The sequence below is a fragment of the Neomonachus schauinslandi genome, chromosome 5 (genome assembly GCF_002201575.2).
Source record: "Neomonachus schauinslandi chromosome 5, ASM220157v2, whole genome shotgun sequence".
In the NCBI taxonomy this organism is placed as follows: Eukaryota; Metazoa; Chordata; class Mammalia; order Carnivora; family Phocidae; genus Neomonachus; species Neomonachus schauinslandi.
Window position 1 is genome coordinate 102,763,330 of NC_058407.1, and position 24,850 is coordinate 102,788,179.

Consider the following 24,850-nt stretch of genomic DNA (forward strand, 5'->3'; position numbering starts at 1 on the left):
CACACCAATGTGAGCTAAGCATTTTGCATTTTCCTGCAATAAAAAGCAAACCCCACTCTGTCCTTTTGACACGCATCCCAATGGTCTGATTGGGGTTTGTAAGTAAATTGGATTAATGAGAAAAACATCCAACCAAATGCTGCCCAGACCCAGGACCCACTGAGTCCTGCCTTGGAAGCCCCCTTCACATGTCTGGGGACTTCATCTGGAGCCACTAAGCTGCCTGAGGCCAACCCCGCTTCAGGATCCAATGCTGTGTATATGCTACTCATCTCCTAACTTGCTTCCATCTGTCTCCACGTGGAAAATCTCAGGTGACATGTAGTGTGGTTCTGGAGCTGACTTCTCCTTCCAGCCTGCTTCTCTCCCTTCCCACCCCATCCCCACCCTGTTTCTTTTTGTTTTGCAGATTCTGTTTTATTTTGACATTGTTTTCACTACCATTTTCACCATTGAAATTGCCCTGAAGGTAAAGTCCCAACCTCTCTCTCCTCTTCCCTTCCTCCAGGAGCCGGCACTAGCTCTCTGCTGCTGTCTGTTGCTAACACACATGCTTCTGTTGGTGTCGAGTTCACTCTCAGAGCCACTAATCCAATTGTGCTTATTTTTCAGATCCTAGGCAATGCAGACTATGTCTTCACTAGTATCTTTACATTAGAAATTATCCTTAAGGTAATACAATCTGAGCAATGCACTGTCTCTTTCTCTATCTCTGCTCTGTCTGCCTGTCTCTTTTCTCTCTTGTTTCCTTCACTCACTCTTTTTTACTCTCAAGCCTGAGATTGGAAGAATTAGTGCCCCTCACTTTATGCTATGCATTTTGCTCCGGCTCAGAAGCCTGAAGAACCACCACCACCACCACCACCCCCCCCCCCCCCGCCGCCCGGCCTGCTGTGCTGTGCTTCCTCTCAGTCTGGAAGGGGCATGTGCTCACAGTGTCAACACTGATGCTGTCCTGTTATCAGCTCTGGCACTGTGCCAGTCCGCAGTGCCCCCCCCCCCCCGCCACACACACACCCACATACCCCATCTCTGGGTAATTGATGACTGACCCCTGCTCAGAGCTCCCTTCCCTCCTCCTGCCCAGAAGAGATACTATGCAAACTCCAAGAGTGGAAACACTCATGGGGCATGGAAAGCCACTTGGTCGACCTCCTTTGGACAGCCGTTGTCAACACCTTCCACAACACTTTCCTCAGTACTAGGGGCAGGCACCAGAGCTAGACTGGAGTTGAGCCTGCGTGATAGTAATCATGGGCCTAATGCAAGATTTGGGACCAGCCTGCCAATGAGGGCTTTCAACAGATGACTGTAGATTACTTCTGAATCCTCGGTTTCCTGCTGAGAAGCTTTGTTATGATGCCCCTTGCCCTAAGGCGTGGAGGAGGGAGAATCATACTGGAGAGCTAAGTACAGGGGAGTGAGCTGAAAGAAGCTGGAGCACTCAGGTCCCAAACCCCAGTCCTGAGAGCACACAGGCCTGGCCCCACCTGGGGCTGGTGGCCCCAGGTGCTGGTGGCCCTGATGGAGGAACTGCTACAGAATTACCCAATCAGCGGAGCCCACCTCTGAAAGCATTGGGATGAGAGAGATTGTTTTCTAAGTTTTGTTTTATTACTTATACTAATTTATAATTAATGTTCATATTTATTTTATTATGATTTCTATGTTTTTCCAGTATAGTTCTCAGCCTCTAAAACAATGCATCGCCAAGCCATTCCACCTAAGACTCAGGGTGTGATCTCTGAGACGCAGGAAAAGTGCATTTCAGCACTTGCTCTCTTCTCACAACAACAGAATGGATTTTACCATTACCCTGAACAGAAGGGCTATATGCTCTAAAGCATATGCCTCAGCTTGGTGTCTTCTTCCTGGGAGACTCACCTAGGACTCCTTTCAAGGAGTCCAGGCTCCCTTTTCCCCCTTCATGGGGCTGATGCAAGCCACTCTCCATGCTTGACCATGTACCACAGCCAGCCGGCAGACAGACCCTTCCTTTCTTAATGCAACTCCCAAGTCAAGTCCCAACCCTTTAATGTATGTGACAGTTCTAACAGAAGTTGAGTGGAGCAGTTTGGGGTGCCTCTCTTGTGTCTTTATCCCCAGAAAGCTGAGCTGTCCAGACCCCCAATTTCTGTCCCTGGTTCCAGTGACCAAGGGTGTTCCCTGGGTTTTCTCTTCTGCTCAAGGGCAGTGGATCTGACCAGGCCCTGATTCCTGGCAGTGGAAGAGGGAGCCAAGAGCTGCCCGACTACATGAAGATATACTCTGTAAAACCCCTTTCCATGGTGAGCTGAGTTATCCTGGACTTCAGACTCACGGAGGCACTCAAATCCCCAAACCTCTTTCCCGAGACAAGAAAAGCTCTGAGTCTCAGTTCTCAGGACTGCTCCACAGAGCTTCCCATGTGGATTTCAGCAGTGCTGTCTTTCCTTCAAGGTTGCCATGAGCAGAAGTGAAAGGTCTCTTTGCCAGCATTGTCATGGCAAGAGCCTTCCTTCCCTTCACCCTCACCCTCTTCTACTCCCTTTGTGGCTCAGTGTGCTTCTAAATAAAAACCCCAGTCCCCACTCCACTTCCCTGCACCTCCTTCCACTGGGTCCCTCTGTCTTTCCCAAAGGCTCAGCTTCTGGCCATGGCACAGACAATGATGGTCCCATCCTCCAAGGGGCATTTCATTTCAAGAACACTTGAAAGACTTGGGGACGTTTGGCCTTAAAAAGAAAGGGCTTGTAGGACCATGACAGTTGGCCTGCATACTGCAAAGGACTGTCACATAGAGGAGGGAGGAGGTGACCCAGGCCCAGTGAGTACAGTTACAAGATGCATCTAGTAACTAGAAGGGCTGCCTGGGGAGGCAGTGGCCACCTGTGGCTGGACAGAGGGGTTTTCCTGCCCTACCAGCTCAGAGAGTCAGTGATCTCATGCCTACCTTTTTTTTCCCTCATCCTGAAAATACCCCAGTAATAGGCTTTGCTTATGCAATGGCGTAGAACTTTTGGGAAGCAGGAAATGAGTGGGTGGCCATCAGCCAAACGGGGTAAAGGAAGGACACTTTGCACTGGGTACCTGAACCTGGCCTCTTCTGTTGTCTTAAATGCCTAGGATAATTTTCAAATAAATGCTCCAATTTTTCAGTATCCACTTGCCCTTTCTCCCCTGACCACTCTTCCTCTAGCCCTGCCTGGGCATGTGTGTCCACCCCACACACACACACACACACTTTCTAGAGTGCTGGTCTCATTCTAGGTCCCCTGACAAATAGGATCCCAAAGTCATAGGACAGACGTTGGCAGAGTGAGACCCACTAGTGCACCTATTCAAGGAGTGCTCCTGCTGTGGAGGGCTCTGTGGTGCTCCGTAGTGTCCTCACGGTGTCCAAACCAGGAGTGAGGTGGGGTCAGACTCAGCGCCTTTTCTGAGACTGAATGTGAGATGGCTGGGGAAGGTGCTTGGCCTTCTACAGGTGCAGGGGTTCTTCGGTTAAGTGAACTGTAGGAACCACCCAAGTCTAGTCTCTGGGGTCCTAGATCTTCACCAGATACAGGACAGCAAGCCCCTCCAGATGGCGGGCCTTCAAGAGAAATCTCCAACTATATTCCCCTGCAGCCTTTTATATAATATACCCACTTCTAGAAACTGTTGCAGGACACAGGTGTGTCAGTCCCCTGTGACCCCCTGCAGCAAGAGATAAATGGAAAGAATTAGGTTGCGAGAACTATTTTTGCCAGTTTCCCCTGTGTTTGCTTTTGAATTGCTCTGCGGACATGCTGCCCTGGGCACGCTCTGATTCCAAAGAGATAAACTGGACCCCAGATGACCAGGGAGCCACTCTCAGTCTCCCAGCCAATAGCTCCAAATTGTTCCCTTTGGCTGATGCTTCACTGCCCATGGCCTTTCACAACCCTTAACCTGGAAATCTGTTACCTCTTAATTCAAGTCAACAGAATTGGAAAGGTTGTTTGAGTGTCTACAGTGGCTTTATACTGAGCTCAGAGAGAGGTAATAATAGCCAAGTCCTGTAAAAATAATCACCATCCCATGTGCTCCCATTTTAGTCTTCAAAGGGCCTTCACGTTGTCTTTCTGTGCGTGCCTCACAAAGACAGGGAATAGTATGCCCGCTTTGTAGATGAGGAAACTGGACATCCTTATATAGGAAGAATCCAGAATTCAAATCCAATCTATCTGACCCTATGTTCAGTTCTCTATAGTGACAGCTAACACTTACATGAAGCTTAGTATTTGCAGGGTAGTGTAAGTATTTTACCTGTAATAACTCATTTGATGCCTACAACCCTATAGGGGAGATATTATCATGACCCTCATTTCTCAGATGAGGAAACTGAGACTCAGAGAAGTTAAGTAACTTGTTCCAGGCCATACAAATAAAATATGACAGGGTTGGGATTCAAACTCAGGCATCCTGGCTCCAGACCTATGCTCTTAACCATGGTACCACATTGTCCCTCTGAACACACAGCTCTGGCCTCAAAGAATATCAGTCTAGAAGCAAAATAATAGAACTGAGTTTAGAATATGTGGCATAGATCATAAACACTAATTAAGCTTAGGAAGTGGAGGGATGCTAATTGCCAAAGTTATTAATAAAACTTCTCAATGGGCACTGGGGTGACCAGCTGTCCCAGTTTGCCTGAGCCTGAAGAGTTGCCTGGGTGGGACACAGGACTTTCAGTGCTAAACCAGGAAAATCCTGGGAAAACCAGGACAGTTGGTCACCCCACTGGGCATGCCCCACCTTTCCCCAGATGCTTAATGTCTGAAGCTGGCCCTGGGGGTTGATAGAATTTGAACAGGAGGTTGGAAAGTTTGCATCCAAGTGAAAACTGGTCTGGGCAGTATCAGCAAAGGGCCCCTCAGGGCCAGAGCCACAGACATGTGATGAGGAACAGTGGTGGAAAATGAGAGAGGGATGGCAGTGCCCAATCTGAAAAGGCTCCAAATATAGGATGGAAGAGTCTGGTGTGGTCTAGTAGGTAGAAGGAACCACTTAACCATCCAGAGCTGGGGATTGTGTGGTGGTTGTATAAATGGTTGCAGAATGCTGTCCTCGGTCCTGCCTCTCCTTCTGCAGTCCTGCCTGCCCCCGGTCCTCTCACTGCTCTTCAGCTTGCCCCACCCAAGGGATGCTGTGGGAGGAGAGGGAGGCATGAGGGGGTCTCTGGAGCTTGGGCAGGGACCACTCATGCTCGTGTTTCTCTGTGCCTCCCTGCAGATGACTGCTTATGGGGCTTTCCTACACAAGGGCTCTTTTTGCCGAAACTACTTCAACATCTTGGACCTGCTGGTGGTCAGCGTGTCCCTCATTTCCTTTGGCATCCAGTGAGTAGGACTCCCTCGGCCCCATATGGGGGCACACAAGTGGAAATGGGTGTCAGAGAGGATGACCAAGACTCTGGAGGGCATTCCTGCATGGCCACCGGTGTGACTGTGACAGGAATGGGGTGGGGCCCCTGACTTGTAAAACATGATGGCTTTTTGTACACGTCCTTAATGGTGTGACACTTGGGGGTATGTTGATCCAGCAAGAAGATGTTTAAATATCTGGATCTTGCCATGACAGGCAGGGCCGGGCCCAGTTATAATGGAGGAATGTCTCCAGGGCCTTCCTGCCTCCTCCACCACGTGCCCAGTGCCCTTGGCTACCCTCAGCTCCAAGGGCCTGGCATTGCTGTGACCAGCTCTGATCTTCCTGACCATCTTCCCTCCCTTTCTCTCTCCAGTCAAAGAACCTGATGAGAAGAAGGTGGGTGGGGGAAAGAGAAAGAGAGAGGGGACTTACCGATTCTCAATCTTGGCTTCATAGTGGAATCACCTGAGTAGTTTCAGGAAGGACATTTACCTGGATCCCTCTCCCCAAGTTTTTATTTAATTGGTCTGGGGTACAGGCCTGGGCTTTAGGAGTTCTAAAAGCTCTCCAGGAGACTCCAGTGTACAACCAAGGTTGCCAATTTGCTCAATTAACAGGATCCGATTACTAGTGTCTCCCAAGTTCTATCTGCTGCTAATGTTAACCCTGCCCTTCAACCTCAGAGCACTTTCAGATGTACAATCTTCTGTGGTCCTCACAAAAAAACCTATGAGGCAGGCAGAGCAGGGGCTGTTACCACCATTTTATAGACAGGAAAACTGAGGTTCAGGGCATGAGACTTGCCCAAGGTCACACCAATTGCAGAGGAAAAAGGGTCCTGGGTCTCCCTTCCCAAGGGTATTTTCATGGTAAGCCTAGAAAGAGTGGACATGGGGACATGAGGAGTGAGACCTTTTCTGTGATCATCAGTTGTATTATCCCAGCTATCTGCCTAGGAGCCTACAGGTCTAGATTCTAATCCCAGCACTACCACTAAACTACTATTTAACCTGGAACCAAGAAACAAACCCCCCCTTGTCTGTGCTTTCCCCCACCTGATCTTAAAATCCCTTCCATTGCCATTCAGTGCAAACAGACTCCCTCCCTGAGACACTGGGATGACTAGGAATGCCCTTTAAATCCTTCGGGGTAAAAGAGCCATGAACCAGAGAAATCCGATCTTTCTACCAGCTCCCTCTTGAGCACATTATCCTGACCTCATGTAGAATGAAATCAGCCCTGTCTGAGGTGTCATACATTTTTTTTAGGTCCCAAGGTGGGTACAAGCTCTCTGAAAGTTTGAGAGGATATCTCAATCAGGGTAGTGTGTGAGGGTTGTGATAGACCCCACCTGGGTTGGGTTGATGAATAACTCCAGAAACCATGTAGGCTTCCTGCTGAGGGGCTTCTGGGGAGAACTGCACCCTGGTGCCTCATTTCCACTGGGGAACAGAAAAAGCCTGAAGCTCCCAGAGATCCTGGCCAGGCCCTAGCATCCAGGTATGCAGGACCTGCTGTGTAGAATCCATTCTTTCAAGTTCTGAGTGTGCTATGAACCAGTGGGTTTCATATACGCACGTAATGGGCAACTACCTAGGACACATGTTTGGAGATCCAGAATATCTCCTCCCCCGCCCATCACCTCCAGCAAACAAAGCCTGAATCTCCACCATCTAATAAAGTTACCATTTATTGTTCATAATATGTGCAAAGCACATTGCTAGATGATACAGATATGTTTCCTCATTTAATCCCTGCAACAACCTTATGAGGCCCACTTTACAGACGAAAAACTAGGGTTCAGAAAAGTTAGAAAATTTATCCTCAGTGAACTGGCTGTTAAGTGGCCGAGCTCGGGTTTCTCTTTTCTTGTCTAAAGCTCCCCTGAGTAGCACATTATAGTGCTAATGACTCATGGTAAATTGCTTTTCATGTTATTTACACACCAACAGGAAGTCCCAGGGTCACCGGCAAGTTCTAGGCTCTTCTAGGGGGTGGGAGGTGGGAGTAGAGAATGGTCCCAGGGTGAGAAAAATCCCCCAAAACAGACTTTACACTTTCTCAAGTTGGCCTGGGGTCAGCCTGTCAACACACCCCCTCACCACCTTATTTCCTGCTCAACCAAAAGAGGAGCTTACTCGCCTGCCCTATTTCCCTCTCCCAGGTCCAGCGCAATCAACGTGGTGAAGATCTTACGAGTCCTGCGAGTCCTCAGGCCCCTGAGGGCCATCAACAGGGCCAAGGGGCTAAAGGTGAGAAGCATGGGTCTGGGGGGTAGCCAGCAGCTCAGCAAGCATCTACCTGGCTGGGGGTTGGCGGAAGTTAAACAAGGGGATGGGGGGGCGGTAGGCTGGAGGGCAGAGAAATAGCCAGGGCAAGTGGCTGCTGTGTGGGAGCCTGGACTCTCCTGCCTGTACCACCAGTTCTACTTCAGGGAGAAGAGAACAAGGACAGGCAGCCATTCAAAATCAGAACGTCTAAGCAAAACTTTCACAAGAAGGAGATGCACACACTAACCCAGGGCCCCACATAATGATGAGGTCCCCATATTCCTACCCCTATAAAATGGGAAGCTAGCAGGGCTTTTGTCCCTAAAGTCACCTAGAGCCCAACAGGGGACTTTGGGTTCCATTGGATTCCATCGCCATGTGAACCTGGGAAGGTTCTTTGCCTGTTTGAGTCTGAATTTCCCCTTTTGGCAAAGGCGTTGCCCATTCAGCCTCCTCAGAAAGGCTCATGGCTTAGCTGAAGGAAGCTCAGGCTGCAGGCACTTCCAGAACACCATCCCTTCCCCTGCCCTCTCTTCCCACTGCAGCACGTGGTTCAGTGCGTGTTTGTTGCCATCCGGACCATCGGGAACATCGTGATTGTCACCACACTGCTTCAGTTCATGTTCGCCTGCATCGGGGTCCAGCTTTTCAAGGTAACATCTTGACTCTGATCTGTGCTCCTGCTTCCTTCCCCTCCTCTCAGTATTCCTGAGAAACAGAGCTGGCAGATACAACCAAAAGAGGACAGCGGCCTGAGTCAGACTTGGGATGAGTGGAACCTCCAGCCACCCTCCTCTCAGCGTCCCCCAGGGGAAGAGGAAGAGCCTGGAAGGGGGTGCTCTCCACCAGGCCAAGGACCCCTCGCCCTCACAGCGCAGCCTGCCCTTGCAGTGCCTGCTCATCCTTCTAGCAAGAAAGGGAGAGGGCCTCTTATCCTCTGAAACCTCATGTCAGTCACCTGCTTAAAACCCGAAATGGTCCCCTGTTATCAACAGCATCAAATCCACCCTTCTTCACCTAGCTTTCAGAACCCTGCATCCACCCAGGTTCTCTCTCACTGCATCCAGACAAGACCCCTCAGCTATGGTGAGGCTGGTGTCCATGGTCTCTGCTCTTTCTGCCTTAATCCTTTTATTTTTGCTGTTCTCCCATCTGAAGCATCCTTCCCCCTGCCTTCTCCCACCGACCATATAAATTCCCCTGATTTCCTCCCATCTAATTTGTCCCTCCAAACCCTGTTCCACTTCTCTTCTTCAGGCCAGCTGAAAGAGTCCAGCTTTCACGGAGTAGAGTTCCCTTTTTTTTTTTTATTTTTTTTATTTCAGTGGTACTTGCAACACTGAGCATCTTTATTCACTGCCTGCTTTGTATATACAAGTCATATCTTCCCAATTCAATTCTGCTCTCCTTGCACTTTTCATCCCAAGTCCTTAGTATAGTGCTGGGCTATAGAGATGATCACTAATCATTTTTTGACTGATTCATTGATTAATGAACATCTCCAATCACTTTGTTCTTCTGCCTTCCAGGGAAAGCTCTACACCTGCTCAGATAGTTCCAAACAGACTGAGGCGGAATGCAAGTGAGTACAAGCAGGGGGGCAGCCAGCACCAAAGCTAGTTAACTCTGGGAGGTTGGTGACTTGGCCTGAGAGGAGGGACAACCCATTCTTTCTGAGATGGCACTGACAGCTGAACTTTGACCCATGGGTAATTTGATCACATTGACATGACATGTAAGATTATCTATTCTTGAAAGGTCTACCCTCTCAAGTTCTTTCCAATGGCTAGCACTGTAGGGTTTAAGCCTGGCCAGTCTCATCCCACCCAGCAAGCCAGGAGTCATTGGTGGGTCAGGTGTGAAGGGAGGTGAGAGACCCAAGAATTAACTCTTCCTTCTTTCTCAGGGGTAACTACATCACATACAAGGACGGGGAGGTCGACCACCCCATCATCCAACCCCGCAGCTGGGAGAACAGCAAGTTTGACTTTGACAATGTTCTGGCGGCCATGATGGCCCTCTTTACCGTCTCTACCTTTGAGGGGTGGCCGGAGTGAGTATACAAATCAAGGCCTGCCCACCCTGATATTAGAGGTCAAGACATTCCCCAAGTTTTATTATTCTCCCACACTCCTTCCCAGAAGTCATACTTACCTGTGTCCTTCCCAAGCAATGAGGGTTTGTTTCTAAAACAATCTGCGTTCCATGGTCACTGCTGAAACATAGACTCTTCTTTTTCTAGAAGATGTCAACATTTCAGAAATTCCAACCAAAAGTGAGCTTCGTTTATCTTCCCCTCCCTACCTCAGAGTGAGCCCCAATGACAGGGGTCTTTGTCATTACTCTCATGGCATCTAGGAGTGGGGTGAGTTTCTCTAGGTATGAGCCCCTGGATTACCATAGGATTCAAGAGTACTGCTCCCAACATGCACTCAATGTGGGTAGAGATGGCCAAGATAGCTATCTTTTAGACTCTACCCCCATCTCCTTAGAAAAAGCCTTGCCTATAATTACAGTGAGACGTAAGAAAGGAACAGAAGCCTGAGTCCAAATTCCTCTGCAGAGATAATGCCTAGACCAACCTGGCTGGCCTTTTACACTGCATCACCTCTACCAGGTTGTTCCATATATCCTGTGTAGACAACTGCTTCCCCATACCCCCTACCTAGTGTATTCCAGGGAAATTATTATTTAAAAGAGAAAATTCTAAATATTTCTAAGTCAGTAATAGCACATGGATCTGATATGAGAGTCACCATTCTTAGGTGGTAAAATATAGATAATACCTAGAGAATAACTGAGTACTGTGCAGAGTAACAAAGGAGAGAGAGGAGATAATCCCTATCCATGAAGAGGAATAAGCATCATGGGCACGTAGTCCAGGCCCAAATGAATGGCATACACATGTAAACTACCTAAGTATGAATCCAAACCATTGCTGATGATCTAAATAAGCCTGGGTCATTTTTTATCTAATATTTTTATCTAAATGGATATTTGCTCTCAGATAGATTTCTTTTATATTCGTTGTAACATCCTCTGAGTCTATACCAGTTTGCAAAGCTGTTTCAGTATTTACTAATATTTCTAGTATTTGAAATCAATGTCCATGACTCATTTTACATTAAAATAATTTTTGATGGTTTCGAAACACCCTCCATATACATTATATCAACCACCCTGCCAGGTAGGAAAGTTAGGCTTATTGTCTCCATTGTACAGATGAAGAATCTGAGGCTCTAAGAGGTTAAGTGATTTGCCCATGGTCCCACACCAGTAAGTGGCAGAGCTGGGACTTGAACCCAGATCTTCTGACTCCCAGCCTAGAGCTGTTTCCAGCACCCCTGATCCGAGGATCCCTAGGAGCAGTGGTGCCATCATTCCACAGAGGTAACACTGCTTCTCTGCTTCCCTCTGGGGCCTGTCTCCTCCTGCAGGCTGCTGTACCGCTCCATCGACTCCCACACAGAAGACAAGGGCCCCATCTACAACTACCGTGTGGAAATCTCCATCTTTTTCATCATCTATATCATCATCATTGCCTTCTTCATGATGAATATCTTCGTGGGTTTCGTCATTGTCACCTTCCAGGAGCAGGGGGAGCAGGAATACAAGAACTGTGAGCTGGACAAGAACCAGGTAGCTTCCTAGGAAGGAGAGGAACAGGTAGCAGGGCAGTGGGGGGGAGCAAGGCTACGTGAGGAATGACAGCAGTTGGCAGCTTGTGGCCCACCCAGAAGAGAGGCTGGAGTCAGGAGAGTGATCCATGCAGATACTAAGATCATCTGTCTGCTCCTCAACAAGGGAATAGGGCTGTCAGTCTTCTGGAAGGGCCTGGACAAAAGAAATGCAAATCCTGGATCTGGCAAATGCATTCAGCCAACAAATATTGGTTAAGCATCTACTTAAGGAGACTATGTTGGATTCTGTGGGGGAAAAAAACCTCATACCCTGTGTCTCAGAAGTTGACAAGGCAGGAAGTGTTCACGTGGGTTGGCACATTGATAATGAAGAAAGAAACTAGAGCAATGAGGGAGTGAGAGTTTCAGGGTGGGGAAGAGAGGGGCTTTAGAAAACCACTAGTAAATGGTTTCTTAAAGAAAACACAGAGGCCTGTGCATGAGGTGGGGGCAAGTAGGCTTAAGGAGGAATGATATGGGAATGCCAGTACTGGGAGGTATTCTGTTGGCCTATGAGAAAGAGCTGGAAACTCTGTCAGGGAGGAATGAAGCTGTTACAGTGGGCTGCAGCATGTGGTCACTGAGGTCGCTTCCCCAACTAGGCTCCCCGATGGGGAGAGTCAGGGGGAACTGTATCCCTGTCCATGAGTGACTTAAGGTCTTGTATGGGTAGGTAAGGGCACAAGACATTCAGCTCTACACCAGTTAGGCCAACTGGACCCCTCATGGGTTTTGATGTCAACCTCTTGGGTTTAGACTCATCATTCTGGCTGCTGTATGGCCTTTGGATTGGAAGTAAGATGGGAAAGAAGGAAGCCAATTAGAAAGTGTAGATGAGATGATTAGACCCTGATCTACTATCAGGTTAATGATAGTGGAGGTGGACAGGATAAGAAATAAAATTGGTCAGGCCTAGAGATTGGGTGTGGAGGCTGAGGGTAAGTGAAGAGGCTGGAGTGAGTCCCCAGTTTCTGATACGGGAATCTGGGCCCAGTGCACAGAAAATGAATCTGTGCTGGAGTCCCATGATTCTAGCTAGCCCCAAGATCTGATCCCCTGTCCCTGAACTATGTCTTCTGATCTTGTGGACATGGGTAAATAAGGGAGACTGACTTAGGACAGGAAGGAAAAGTTAAGAAGTGCCCCAAGGAGAGTCTGTGGCATAGGAAATAATCAATGGGAAGACCAAGTATCTGTCATTCTGTAAGTATTCATCAAATGCCACCTAAGTGTCAGCAGTATACAAGGCATTACCGAGTTGAAAAAAGGAGACACAAACTCCTTGACAAAATCTTGGTAAGGAAACTGACTAGAGGCAATTATTTCCTTGATTAAGGGAGTGATAGGAAAAAAAAAAAAGTCCAAATAACATCTCAAACCTGTAAATGAGCTAGATAAGTAGATTATTTCTCTGATGCCCCAGGTTTGCAGTTTCATCCACACCCCACCTCCTCTGCCATCCCCACACACATCATCCAGGTTACTAACCCGCTCTCTCCATCCCCGCCCCGCCCCTCCCGCTGCCTCCCTCCCAGCGACAGTGCGTGGAATATGCCCTCAAGGCCCGGCCCCTGCGGAGGTACATTCCCAAGAACCAGCACCAGTATAAAGTGTGGTACGTGGTCAACTCCACCTACTTTGAATACCTGATGTTCGTCCTCATCCTGCTCAACACCATCTGCTTGGCCATGCAGGTCAGTCTGAGGGAACGATCCATGATGCCTGCAGGAAGGAGGATGCTAGGGGAGGAGATGAAGTGTAGAAGAGCTGCATGGCTGACTCCAGTGGGGCACCTTCATGTTGGCCAAGAGAGACAGAAAGAGCAGAAGAACTGTCCTCTTTTCCAAGATGGAGAAGGACAAGTGTCCCTTCTCAAGGATGAGCTCCTCTCTGGGACCTTATAAGACAATCCATAGAGGCCTGGGTTAATAAAACGCTTAGACTGAAGGAAATGGAGAACAGAGGGGGAGCCTGAAGAGTTTGCTACTGTGAGGCATGGGTACAGAGGTTGATTCTATATTCACCTCTCTTCAGGGAGGTCAACTTGTGCTTGAGCTCTCTTGAGAACCAGAAGTCTCCATAAAGGTGTCATAACCTGTGTTTTCAGAGCTAGCAGAGAAGGGAAGAATTTGCAGGATTTCCTGAGTCCACCTGGCTGCCCACAGAGATGTGAATGGCCTTCCAGGGCTTGGTTCAAGGAAGATCTCTGTTGAGAGGAGGGTGGTAAGGAGTAGGGATGCCCCTGCCTCGTTTTGACAGTCCCTCCCCTCCCCTCAGCACTACGGCCAGAGCTGCCTCTTCAAAATTGCCATGAACATCCTCAACATGCTCTTCACTGGCCTCTTCACCGTGGAGATGATTCTGAAGCTCATTGCCTTCAAACCCAAGGTAGGCCTCTGAAAAAGTTGTCTGGTCTGCAGGCACTGGAGGGATGGACAAGGGGGAGTGCCAGTACTGAAAGAAGGAGAGTGAGGGGCAGAAATAATCAGTGAAAGACCCCATCTTCTTGGAAGATAAATGTTACAACTCCTAAACCTACCAGGAGTTGTACCAGAACAACCCCTTGAGATAGTCTCCACTCTAGTCTGTGGCTGGGAAATATAGGAAACAGATTCCTCCCTGTGCTGAGCCTCTTCTTCCAAGGAGGCAGATGATGATTCTTCTTGTCTTTCCCACCCTGTCTCCACCCTCATCCCCCAGCACATAATCTGGAAGAAACCGTGCCCACAGACTGGCAAATCAAACCTCTTCACAACCAGCCCCCCAGATTCACTTGGGCTGCTGTTCTACTGCCCTCTCACTTCATCAGCCACAGACCACCCTCATTGTAAAAAGCTCAGCCAGGGCTTCATTTGCTCAGGCTCAGTTTCCCAGCTGATGGGGTCCTCCCGTTCAGAGGCTACATCATTGTTCCCTAGCGCTTTCTAGTACCAGAAAGGCAAATGTCTGAGGTTTGCTACTTGCGAGCAACTTCTAGGAAAAAAGGCTAGGAGAAAGATGAGAACCATTGGCTGAATGAGGTAGGGTAGGGAAGGTTGGATTGTCTGTCACTTTGGATTCTCTGTGCCCTCCCTAACCAGCCCCACCCCCATTCTCCTGACTAATGGAGGAGGAGACTGACTTGAGCATCACCCGCCATCTTCCACCCCTGAAGACAGGTCAGAATCATTGGCATCCACTGGCCTGGGATTCACAACACAGGCAGCTGCTCCTGAGAGAGGGTATAGCTGCAACTCCTTTTGGAGAGCGATGAGAAAGAAAGAGTTGGTTCTAAGAGAATTATATGGCTACAGACTTGAGGAAAACTCTCTAGCTATTTGAGCCTTCTCTCCCCCTCCTTTACTGGTTTTTACAGATTCAACACAGATCAACAGGAGACAAAAAGGAAGGGTCCTTTCCATATGTTCCATTTTTATTCAAGTTTTTACTTGTCCTGGAGTTAAATGGGACAGGGGGGTGCTCCTTGGCTGTTGGATCCATATTCATTTAACAAGATGTCTATCATCTTCTCTGAATTAAAATTCAACTAACATTTCTGAATAACCTACCATGTGCTACACATACCTCATTGCACGTAATCCTCAAAACACCCTCATAACATAGGTATTAGCATCCTCATTTCAGAGAAGAGGGAAGTGAAGCTCAGAACAATTAAGTGTAATATTAATTACACCATTATTAAGTGGCAGAACTGGGAATAGAATCTGACTTTATAGTCGATGTAATTTCCACCATGCCAAGCTGTTAGCAAGCATCTTCCATGTCAAGTGTACTGCCGGTGCTTTTCAGAAAGAGGGAAACAACCTGTGAGGGACTTTAAGATAAAACAGATCATATTCTTGCAATGTTGGTTCCTTCTCTCAAAGAATGCCTAGGGATCTTGGCTAATTTTCAGAGAATAAGACTCCTAGTAAATGTCATTTGGTGATAATAATGGTATTTCCTACCTCCTCCAGGGTACTAAATATACTCTTTTCACTTTCCCTTCCAAGCCCAGTCCCTTTCAGGGGCATAAATTTTGTCCTGACCTAAAGAAGACCACTGAATCTCCCTGGTCACCTTCCATAGGGCCCATGGGACCTCTGCTTACCTGTGGTCCTGTTCCAAGCCACGTGGCCCCACAGTACTAACAGGTTCATAGCCCATAGCAACATGACCGGTGAGGCTGGGAATGCGGGATTATTGCCAAGTTGAGCTTCAGTCACAGATGACAGCCTCTCGTAGGGAAACTGGCATCACTTTCACCTAGTTTCACGAGACATATGGTTTAAATATTTCAAAGCCTTGAATCATTCCACAGTTGACTCAGATGTGTCTCTGATGATGTCTGATACAGTCTGCAGAGCCATGCAGTGGACTTTGTGAATTATTCCTCATGACCACAGAAGATATATTGGGCAGACCTGCCCTACGAAGCAAATGAAATTGATCCCTGCAGGGGCCTCAGCCTGAAAGATCCCCTTACCTAAGTTTGCAGATCAAGGAATAAGCCATTTCCTCGGAAGTAGCTAGCTGTGGTCGTCTAAACCATAAAGCGAGTTTCCTAGTTTCCTCAATCCCTAGTTTCCTGCTGTGATAAGATGGAGTAAAATAAGAAAGACTTTTCCCAAAGAAGTAAGAGAGCCATCCTGGGACCGTTTGCATTTCACATATGCCAGGGTCAATCTGTGCTGTAAAGAGAAAGTAAAATGGGTTATTTCTGTGAATATCTCTAAAGGGACTTCTGGCAATAGAGGGGTAAAGGTCACTGGACCTGGCTGGCCAAAGAAGGTTGACCAGTTGGGACTTAAGGAGAGCAGGGTGCCCTGGGTTCTCATTAAGCTATGTTCTTCATTTAGGGAATAGACCCCAGGAAAAGCATCCTCCAAAATTTCAGGCAGCAAATCAAACCAAAAATGACTTGAAGACCTGGTAGAAATATCTGGCTGGGTGTGGCCCAAGCACCAGCAGCTTCTGAAATACAGAACAGCTTTCATATCTCACCGTTAACTGAGATTCTCTTCAGCACCTTTTATTTCACTGGCATGATTCTTTATATATGATATGAACGAGTCTACACTTGTAAGCATTATGTATAAAAGGACAGTTAGGCAGCAAGGATGTAGAAGACGCATCTACCGTAGCCAGGGAAACGTTACCGGAAGTTCTCAGTGCTTGACTTTTCTTCTCTATCCTTTCAGTCTCTGTGATTGGTTGGTTGGTCAGTTGGTTGGCTGGTCACTTTGTACCTTGTTTCATTCTTTTGTTGTCTTCGTGGTGATTGATGTTGCCAAGTTCTTCATTTCTGTTCTCCTCACCATACCATGGAAAATGACTTTACTCAAGTAAATCCCTGCCCTAAATCCAACTGTCCCACTCCTTAAGTTGACACTCTATTCCAAACACACCAAAAACTATGGGTGAGTATAAACCAGTTTAGAGCAATTCAGTCCCCCACCAAAACGTGAGGGATCTGTGGGGATGTCTGAACAGAATGCAGTAGGTAATAGTAGTATTGATTTCAACACCTAATAGCAAACCAGAGGAGATCCCTTCCCTAGAGTAAGAGACACTGAATGGTACCTGAGTCCTACATGTGTAGGACCAATTTGGTCAGCATGGAAAAGTCCTGGTTAGAATTGTCTGAAGGTAACTAGATAACTGGGTTGTTCTCCTAAAGGGAATTGGAAAGCATCTAATGCCTAGGAATAAATCTAATAAAAAATGTCAAAAATCTCTACAGAGAAAACTATAAAATTTCATAGAAAGGAACTAAAGAAAACTAAGTAAGTTGAGAAATATATTGTGTTCATGAGTTGGAAAACTCAATATTATAAACATGTAAGTTCTCTTCAAACTGACCCATAGATTCTGTACAATCCCAGTGAAAACTCCAGATTGGACTTTACCCAAGGTGAGAATGGCAGGAGAAAGGGAAGCCACCAGCAAACGCTTTCTGGCTGACAGGATGACCCTGGGTGGTCCCAAGGCTTCAGCCCACTTGGGCAGCTCTGACATCACCATGGAGAGAGAGAGGCAAGAACCTGGTTCGGGAAGCAGTGCCAGGCACAGATACTCCACTGTTAACTACAGGTTTTAGTACCAGAAGGGCTGATGATGTCACTTGGTTGGCTGGGATTTGCTGTTAACAATGACTCAGCAAGCACAATGAAGAGGGGAGGAGGGAGCGGAGGGGTTCCAGGCTTGCCCTCCTCAGCAGAAGTTGGTTTGCCCCCAGGAAGGCAGGGGTTCCACCAGTGAAAGGCTCCTGACTGCTCTGCTCCCTATAAACTTTCACATGGGTCATGGAGGGATGAAGAAGCAGGTCTGCTATTACTGAGAGGTATCTCGTGCCCCTTGGCTGCTGCCCACTCCGTATCTCCCCCCAGGGGAGGATGCTGGAGGGGATTTGACCCTGGCAGCTCCCTGTGATCAAAACCTTGGTCTTCCCTTTCAGCTTTCTCCCAGACTGAGAGGCGAACAGAACCAAAATGAAATCACTCATTGACCTTCCTGGCACCTCAGCCTTCTTGAATAAGAGCAGCCAAAGCCTTGGGACTTGCTTTCATGTTGCAGGACAAATTAGGGCCCCAAGGCATTTCAAACCTAGGGGATGAAGTGAGGCCTCTGGACCAGCTCTGTCTAATAGAACTTCCTGCGATGTTCCTTATGCACTGTCTGCAATATAACCACTAGCCTTCTGTGGCTGTTGAGCACTTGAAATGTGGTTAGTAGAGCGAAGGGTTGGTTTTTCAAATATATTTAATTAATTTAAAATTATATAGCCAAATGTGGCCGGCTGCTGCTATGTTGGGCAGCACAGCTCTGGACACTGCTTCTTTCCCATAATATTCCGAGCTTCTGCTGTCCTCTGTCTGTCTTGGTTTCCTCAGCCCAGCTGCTCTGGCTTCATGAAGCCAGTTGGTTTACCTCACCCTCCCCACTCTCTCTCCAGCTGTTAGTTTTCTGCCAAAAAGTGACTTATCATGGTGGAAGCCCTCTTGACGGGGTAAGACAGTCTCTTGCTCTGGGATCCCACAATGTGGATTTTCTCCTGACTTGGCCAGCCCTCTCTGTCATCCCTGGACTTCCCCGGTCCTTGTCAGCTGCAAGTGCTGAGGCTTCTTCCCTGTGGATCCTGTCCCCCCCAGTTTCTGAGCTCAGGAAGGCCCTACGGGAGGCGGAGAAGGTGCCCTGGCAGGTGCAGTCTGGAATTAGTCTGCTTCTAGGGGTTGTGTCCCTGGTGATCCCTGGGGCACCCAGCTACACTTCTTCCCAGTCTTTTGGGCTTCAGACTAGGTTTCCTGACAGTGCTTTAGTGCCCTAGTGAAACTGAAATCTGAGAGCCCTCAGCCTATACCCTGTTCTTGCCTGACCCCTCCTCAGGGTGTAGAACCTTGTCCTTGCGCATCTCAGTTGCTGGCCAGAGACTTGCTTCCCGACAGCTTTGACGTCACTTCCCGAGGAGATGCCAGCCTTCCAGCCACATCCTTTCTCCAGCTCGGCCCTGCCTGGCACTCTTACCCTGCCCTGGCTTCTATTGCTAGGCTCCAGCATGCCTTGTAACTGTCTGGGCTGTGACTCCTGTCCCCTGCCCCCAACACAGAGATCTTGGCCAACATTTCATTGTGTGACCTAACAGTGGAGCAGTAATTCAGCAGCCACCATATTGTCTCTGCTCTGGGGACTTTTTGTAGCCCCTGTTACCTTTCCGGAAAGAGGACATGAGGGCAATGAAGGCTTGGCTGCTTCTCGGAGGGCAGAGAAGCAGAAAGAGGGTGAGGCTGGAGGCACTGGCCGATGCTGACAAAGAAAGCAGCTCCTCCTTCCCTCAGTCTGTTGTCCCGAGGAGTCCATCTGTGGCCCATGCACACTTCCCTTGGCCGGGAGCAAGGGATGAGTCAGAACTAGAAGGAAACCTGGCTAATGAGATGCTCTCAGAACCAGAGCTGCTCAGGACCATGGAGGTCAAATGTTTGTCAGGCCCCATCGCCCGGCACTGGGCAGAGCCTCACTGTGGTCCCAGCCGCATGAGCAGCCATGAGGCTATGAGAAGGAACCGTTAAGAGGTTCTCCAGTGGCCCTCTTCGTGATCAGCACTGTGCAGGGCCAGCCGGCTCTGCATCTTGCAAGTCTCCAAGCCTGAGAGGGGGTGCTGCTGGCCTTAGACTTCCCACGCCCAAAGGCAGCCTTCCTCTTAATGCTGATTGTGCCTGTACGGTGCAGGGGATCCCATGGCTTCCGATGGTCCCCAGAGCAATCTTTTCTCTGCACGCTCTGTTGTTCTTAGGAATGATTCTTCTCTTGGTAAGGATTGCTGACCCCAACGTGGGTGGGCAGAGGCCCTGCCAAGGTGAGGAGAGTTTGGGGGATATCCTAAGGGCGTGATCAAGATGGAGCTAATTTCTTTTCACTGGGCTTGTGGCAAAAGGGACAGATGCAGGCTAGGCTGGGGTACTAGGTTCACATATGGACAGGCAGAGGGAAAGCTGGAATGGGGAGCTGGAAGGCTAGGAAGCATTCAGAGATAAGACTTGCAAAGAAATTCTGCAGTCCAATTTCTCAGTCTACTCTGTCAGTTCTATCCATGCCTAGAAGTTCCTTTCCTTAAAGATCCAGCATCTAGGGATGCCTGGGTGGCTCAGTCAGTTAAGCATGTCTGCCTTCCGCTCAGGTCATGATCCCAGGGTCCTGGGATCAAGTCCGCATCAGACTCTCTGCTCAGCAGGGAGCATGCTTCTCCCTCTTCCTGCTGCTCCCCCTGCTTGTGCTCTCTCTCACTCTCTCTCTCTCTCTCTGTCTGACCAAAAAAAAAAAAAAAAGAAAAGGTCCAGCATCTGGTTTCCCTTTGGCAAATAGCTTTCCACACACCGCCTGAAGATGTCCTAAAGATGCCTGCTTGGGGTTACCGAGGGGCACCCGTGCCCTCTACATGTGCAAAGGGGGCTTCTGAAGCTGAGGGTCCAGATTGCTCAGGCCTGGACCCACTGTTTTAGGCATTGGAGCCCTTGTCCTCCATAAGCAAGCTGCCCCCGGGGTAGCTCATGAGGCAGGAGGAGAAGCTGGGAGAGTGTCTCAGTGATGACACAAGCCCCAAGGCAAGCAGCCGATCTGCCTTTCTGAGCCAGGGAAGAGAGGCCATTTTTAGCAAACGTGAGCCCTGCCTACTTTCCTACTCAGGCTGTAGATGTCATATCTGGACTATGTATTCATTGGCTTCCAACATCAGATGTGCTCGCTGTCCGCCAAAGGAGCCAAGTGGGGGGCATGCCAAAGGATACGCTCCAAAGTGTTGCCAACTCTGACTGAATCAGAGCCACAGGAGAGAGGGACACATGAGCTGGTGTTAGAGAAGCTGCCAATCAGCAAAGGAGGTCTGTCAGCTGCCACAGGGCCCTGAGCAACCCCACAGGGGCCCTGGGACAACCTGGGCAGATAGAGTGAGAAGGATGGCAGGGCCAGAATTGCTGTAGATGCACCAGCACAGCAACCGAGGGGCCCAGAAGACCCTACAGGCAGGACTCCATCAGTTCTGGGCCTGGGCCTGCCCCTGGGGACGAGACTCCCCACCCCCGGCGAGGAGGGATGCTGATACCCAATGCCCTTCCACAGGCCAACAGGAATTTCAGTACTCTTTCTTTATAGCCCAGTAATGGACCAGGAGAAGGAAGGTGGAAATAAAATGACCGGTAGGAAAGAATGTAAACCAGAGCCATTTCCTCTTCTTGGAAGCTGAATATCTTCTAGAAACTTGGTTTGTTTTTGCCAGATAATTACGTTGCCGGCTAAAATCTACTTTCTCTCCAACTTTACCTCTGGCTCTAACTGCACTACTTGCCAACAAGCTGGACATACATCCCTGTGTGAGGCAATCATTTTTGCAAGGCTTTCTTCTTTACCAAGAAATTTTACTTTCTTTGCTTCATCATCCACTCCCTAGCAAGGGAGAAAATTCAGGTAGATTGAGAACCAGGAAGCCTATCTCCCTCCTGTGTCAGGGAACGAGTTGGGGGTGGGCCAGTAGGGCTATAGTTCCTACGTGCAGTTCTCTCCATGGCTCCATGTCTCCGTAAAGGAGGAGCACCAGCTTAGCAGACCGTGGGAGACAGAGTAAGGTGCTGTCCCCATCCATCTCTTCAGACTGCTAGAGCACATACCCCCGACTGGGTAACTTACCAACAACTAGAATGTCTTTCTCACAGTTCTGGAGGCTGGAAGTCTAAGATCGAAGTGCCGGCATGGTTACCTTCTCTGGTGAGGGCCATCTTCCTGGTTTACAGCTGCACCTACTCACGGTGTCCTTACATGGTGGAAGGGGTGAGGGAGCTCTGTGGGAGCTCTTCTACAAAAGCATGAATCCCAGGGGTGCCTGGGTGGCTCAGCTGGTTAAGCATCTGCCTTCAGCTCAGGTCATGATCCCAGGGTCCTGGGATCGAGCCCCACGTCGGGCTCACTGCTCGGGGGGAAACCTGCTTCTCCCTCTCACTCTTCCTCTGTGCTCTCTCTCTCTCAAATAAATAAATAAAATATTAAAAAAAAAAAAAAAAGGCAGGAATCCCGTTCTTGTGGGCTCCACCCTCATGAGCTCATCTCCTCCCAAAGCCCCACCTCCTAACACCATGTCTTTGGTCACCAGGATTCCAGCATGTGACATGGGGGATGGGGGACACAAACATGCAGGTCATAGCAATGTCTAAAAGGCACTGGTGGCTTCTGAGGAAAGTGCCATCTAGATGGAACATGGCAGGGTCCCTCAGCCTGGGGAGGTTGCACCCAACCCTCTAACTCTGAAGAAAGGAACGTCCTGCCTCATCATGCTCTTCTTGTCCATTACCATTTTAAAGTTGGTCCTTTTGCAATTCTGGTGTTCTGTCTTCTCTCATCCTGAGCTTATTGATTCTATCCCTTCACACAGATTTCTGCCTAACACCGTAATACAATTTCAAGGCTCGTCCTGAACATCCTTGAAGTTGGGCTGTATAAGACAACATAAGCCATGCTACTAACACCTTTTCCTGTGACCAAAAAAAACCCCATTCCTGGGACAAGATTGGAGTTCCATTGCTGACCATTTCCTCTCTTTCTCTGTCCCTGGGCCTTGTCTTTCTTCACATTGTTTATTTCCAGAACTCTTTGCCTGTGTTTTGTTGGGCTAGTGTTTTGCTGCAGGCTAAAGTTCACCAACAGCTCAGCAAATATCATATTGAGTGCTGACATGGCAGGCAGGTACCAGGGACACCACGGTGACCACAAGCAGGCTGGTGAGTGCAGCCTTGCTCACTTCGTCTTTTTAAGAACAGACCTCCCTCCCTGACTTTGGCTCACTCTTGGGTCTGGTAGAGTCCCCAGTTCACCATCGCATCCATCCCTGGAAAACCTCTTCGGCCTGGAACTCCTGTTCCTACTCAAGAAGCAGCAAATAAACACATGAACCCATTTTGTGTCAGTTCCAATACCTTAAATTAAGAAACACTCAGAAACAAGGAGGGAAGGAAATATCTGAAGAACTGGATTTTCTTTTTTTGTAAAGATTTTATTTGTTTGACAGAGAGAGAGATGGGGAGAGAGCACACGCTGGAGGAGCGGGCTCCCCGCTGAACAGGGAGCCCAGTGTGGGACTCGATACCAGGACCCTGGGATCATGACCGGAGCCAAAGGCAGACGCTTAACTGGCTGAGCCACCCAGGCGCCCCTACACTAGATTTTCTCCATTCACTACCTCAATTAATCCAGGAGAGAAGCATTATGGTATTTAGGAAACTGAAGGTCAGAGAAAAGCTAAGTAATGTGTCCAAGATGGCAGAGCTGGTTTTTTGTTGTTGTTTTGGGGGGATTTTAATGCAGGTGTAGGTGATTCAAGAGCCAAGCTCTATCCACTACCCCCTCATTGACACAACAAATATGAACAAGCTGCGATGTTGCTGTGCATGTAATGGGTCCACAGCAAGTGTTCACATTCTTCCCTATAAGCAGACCGGAGACAAAATGAAAGCAAGCCATTCTCAAGTAACAAGCCTCTGTAACCTGATAGTCAGTCCATTCCCATGTCCTCTGCCTCCTCTGAGGCCCCTTAGCCCCTTGCCCCCTCATTCGCCCATTCTGTCCTTGACTCCTGTGTTTCCCTGCATTGGCCTGCACCTTCTGGATTTCCCTTCCAAACCTGAAGTGACAGATCCTTTCAGGAGAGGAGACAGTCCTCTGATAGGTGACTACACCTAAAAGCCAACATACTAATGTGTGTGCATACACACATGCACATGCACTTGAAATGGGAAGACCTGCAAGATGTGGAGACAAAAATTAGATGGCCAAATTCCTGGAAGGCATTTCTGTGTCCCATGAGAGGCATTCGGTAAAAGTTTAATGCATGCACGCCTGCATGCATGATGGAAATTATGAAACTGGAGAACAAGGAAAAGAGAGTCCGAATATTAATATCAGATAAAACCATTAAGATCATCGATCTTCCATCAACGCAGAAATCTCTAAGCCTCCTTCCTTTTTGCGATAAGAGATTTCTTCAGGCAGCTCGGTTGGGAATCCTTCTTTATATTGAACTGAAATGTGCCCCTCTGTAATTTCTACTTGTTAGTACTGCTTTTTCCATCTTTTTTTCTATAAATGGTTATTGAGCACCTTGGTGATGATGTCGAGACATGGTACTATATCACAGGGCTCACGGGGTAGTGCAGAGATGAAGGGGCTACGCAATAGGGCACGTGCTATGCTGGGGGAAATAGGCCACCACAGGGACAGCACCACTGGGGGAAGAGACACCTATTTCAGATAAGGTAGTCAGGAATGTACCGGGTAAATTGAGGCCCGGAGGTTGAAAAGGAGCTGGAAGAACCTTTCAGACAGAGCGGAAAGCAAAGGCCCCTGAGGCAGGAGCGAGCTGAGCTTATTTTGGGAACTGAGAGCAGTGAGCAAGAGGAGGGGTCGGAGGACAAAGGCCCTTCGGGACCTGGACTAAGCAGGGCCTTAGTGGGAGTTACATCATCGGATTCATGTTTTTGAACCAGCATGCTGATGGCCTAGAGAAGAACACGCACTGGTACTGGCGAAGGGGGGAAGCAGTTAGGAGTCTGTTCCTGGACATGCAGGTGACAGCCGCGGAGGATGGGTGGAGGTGGGCAGTGTCGCAACATCGTCTGATGGTGAAGAGGGTGTGAGGGTGAGAAGAGGAGTCAGGGAAGGTCAGGATAGTGTTTTAGCAGAACTGCCTCTTACCCACCTTTATATCCCTCCAGATGCTAACACAGGAACACCTGGTACCTGTCAGGCACTCTGGATATGTCACGTCAATAAGACAGCATCCCCTGGGGAACTGAGGAACCCTGCTTCCTTCCCCACAGAAATGATTCCAGCCCCTCTAACAGCTCTAACATCCTATGAGGAAACCCCCTTCAGTCCCCACCCGCCCCAGGTCACCCCCAAGAACTTGCTGGAGAGAGAAGCAGAAATGGAAAGCCAAGGGTGTGGCTGCCAATGCCTGGGGAGCTGCTATCTGGAGTGGCGATCGGCAGGACACGGCCACCTAAACTAGGGAAC

General features: G+C 48.7%; 1 protein-coding gene across 12 annotated transcripts in view; it reads left to right on the top strand.

Annotated features, from left to right (window-relative positions):
• Window positions 1-24,850, top strand: part of CACNA1C (calcium voltage-gated channel subunit alpha1 C) — a 643,199-nt gene that overhangs the window by 534,091 nt on the left and 84,258 nt on the right. For 5 of the 12 annotated variants that reach the window (XM_021690729.1, XM_021690719.2, XM_021690727.1 and 2 more), the window contains exons 21-29: window positions 410-469; window positions 5,236-5,342; window positions 7,535-7,622; window positions 8,186-8,293; window positions 9,170-9,222; window positions 9,547-9,693; window positions 11,078-11,279; window positions 12,856-13,014; window positions 13,598-13,708. In XM_021690729.1, coding sequence (XP_021546404.1) covers window positions 410-469; window positions 5,236-5,342; window positions 7,535-7,622; window positions 8,186-8,293; window positions 9,170-9,222; window positions 9,547-9,693; window positions 11,078-11,279; window positions 12,856-13,014; window positions 13,598-13,708 — 1,035 coding nt within the window. Of the gene's footprint in view, window positions 1-409; window positions 470-612; window positions 673-5,235; window positions 5,343-7,534; window positions 7,623-8,185; window positions 8,294-9,169; window positions 9,223-9,546; window positions 9,694-11,077; window positions 11,280-12,855; window positions 13,015-13,597; window positions 13,709-24,850 lie in introns of all 12 variants that reach the window. The other 7 variants (XM_021690726.2, XM_021690722.2, XM_021690728.1 and 4 more) reach the window with 2 other exon arrangements.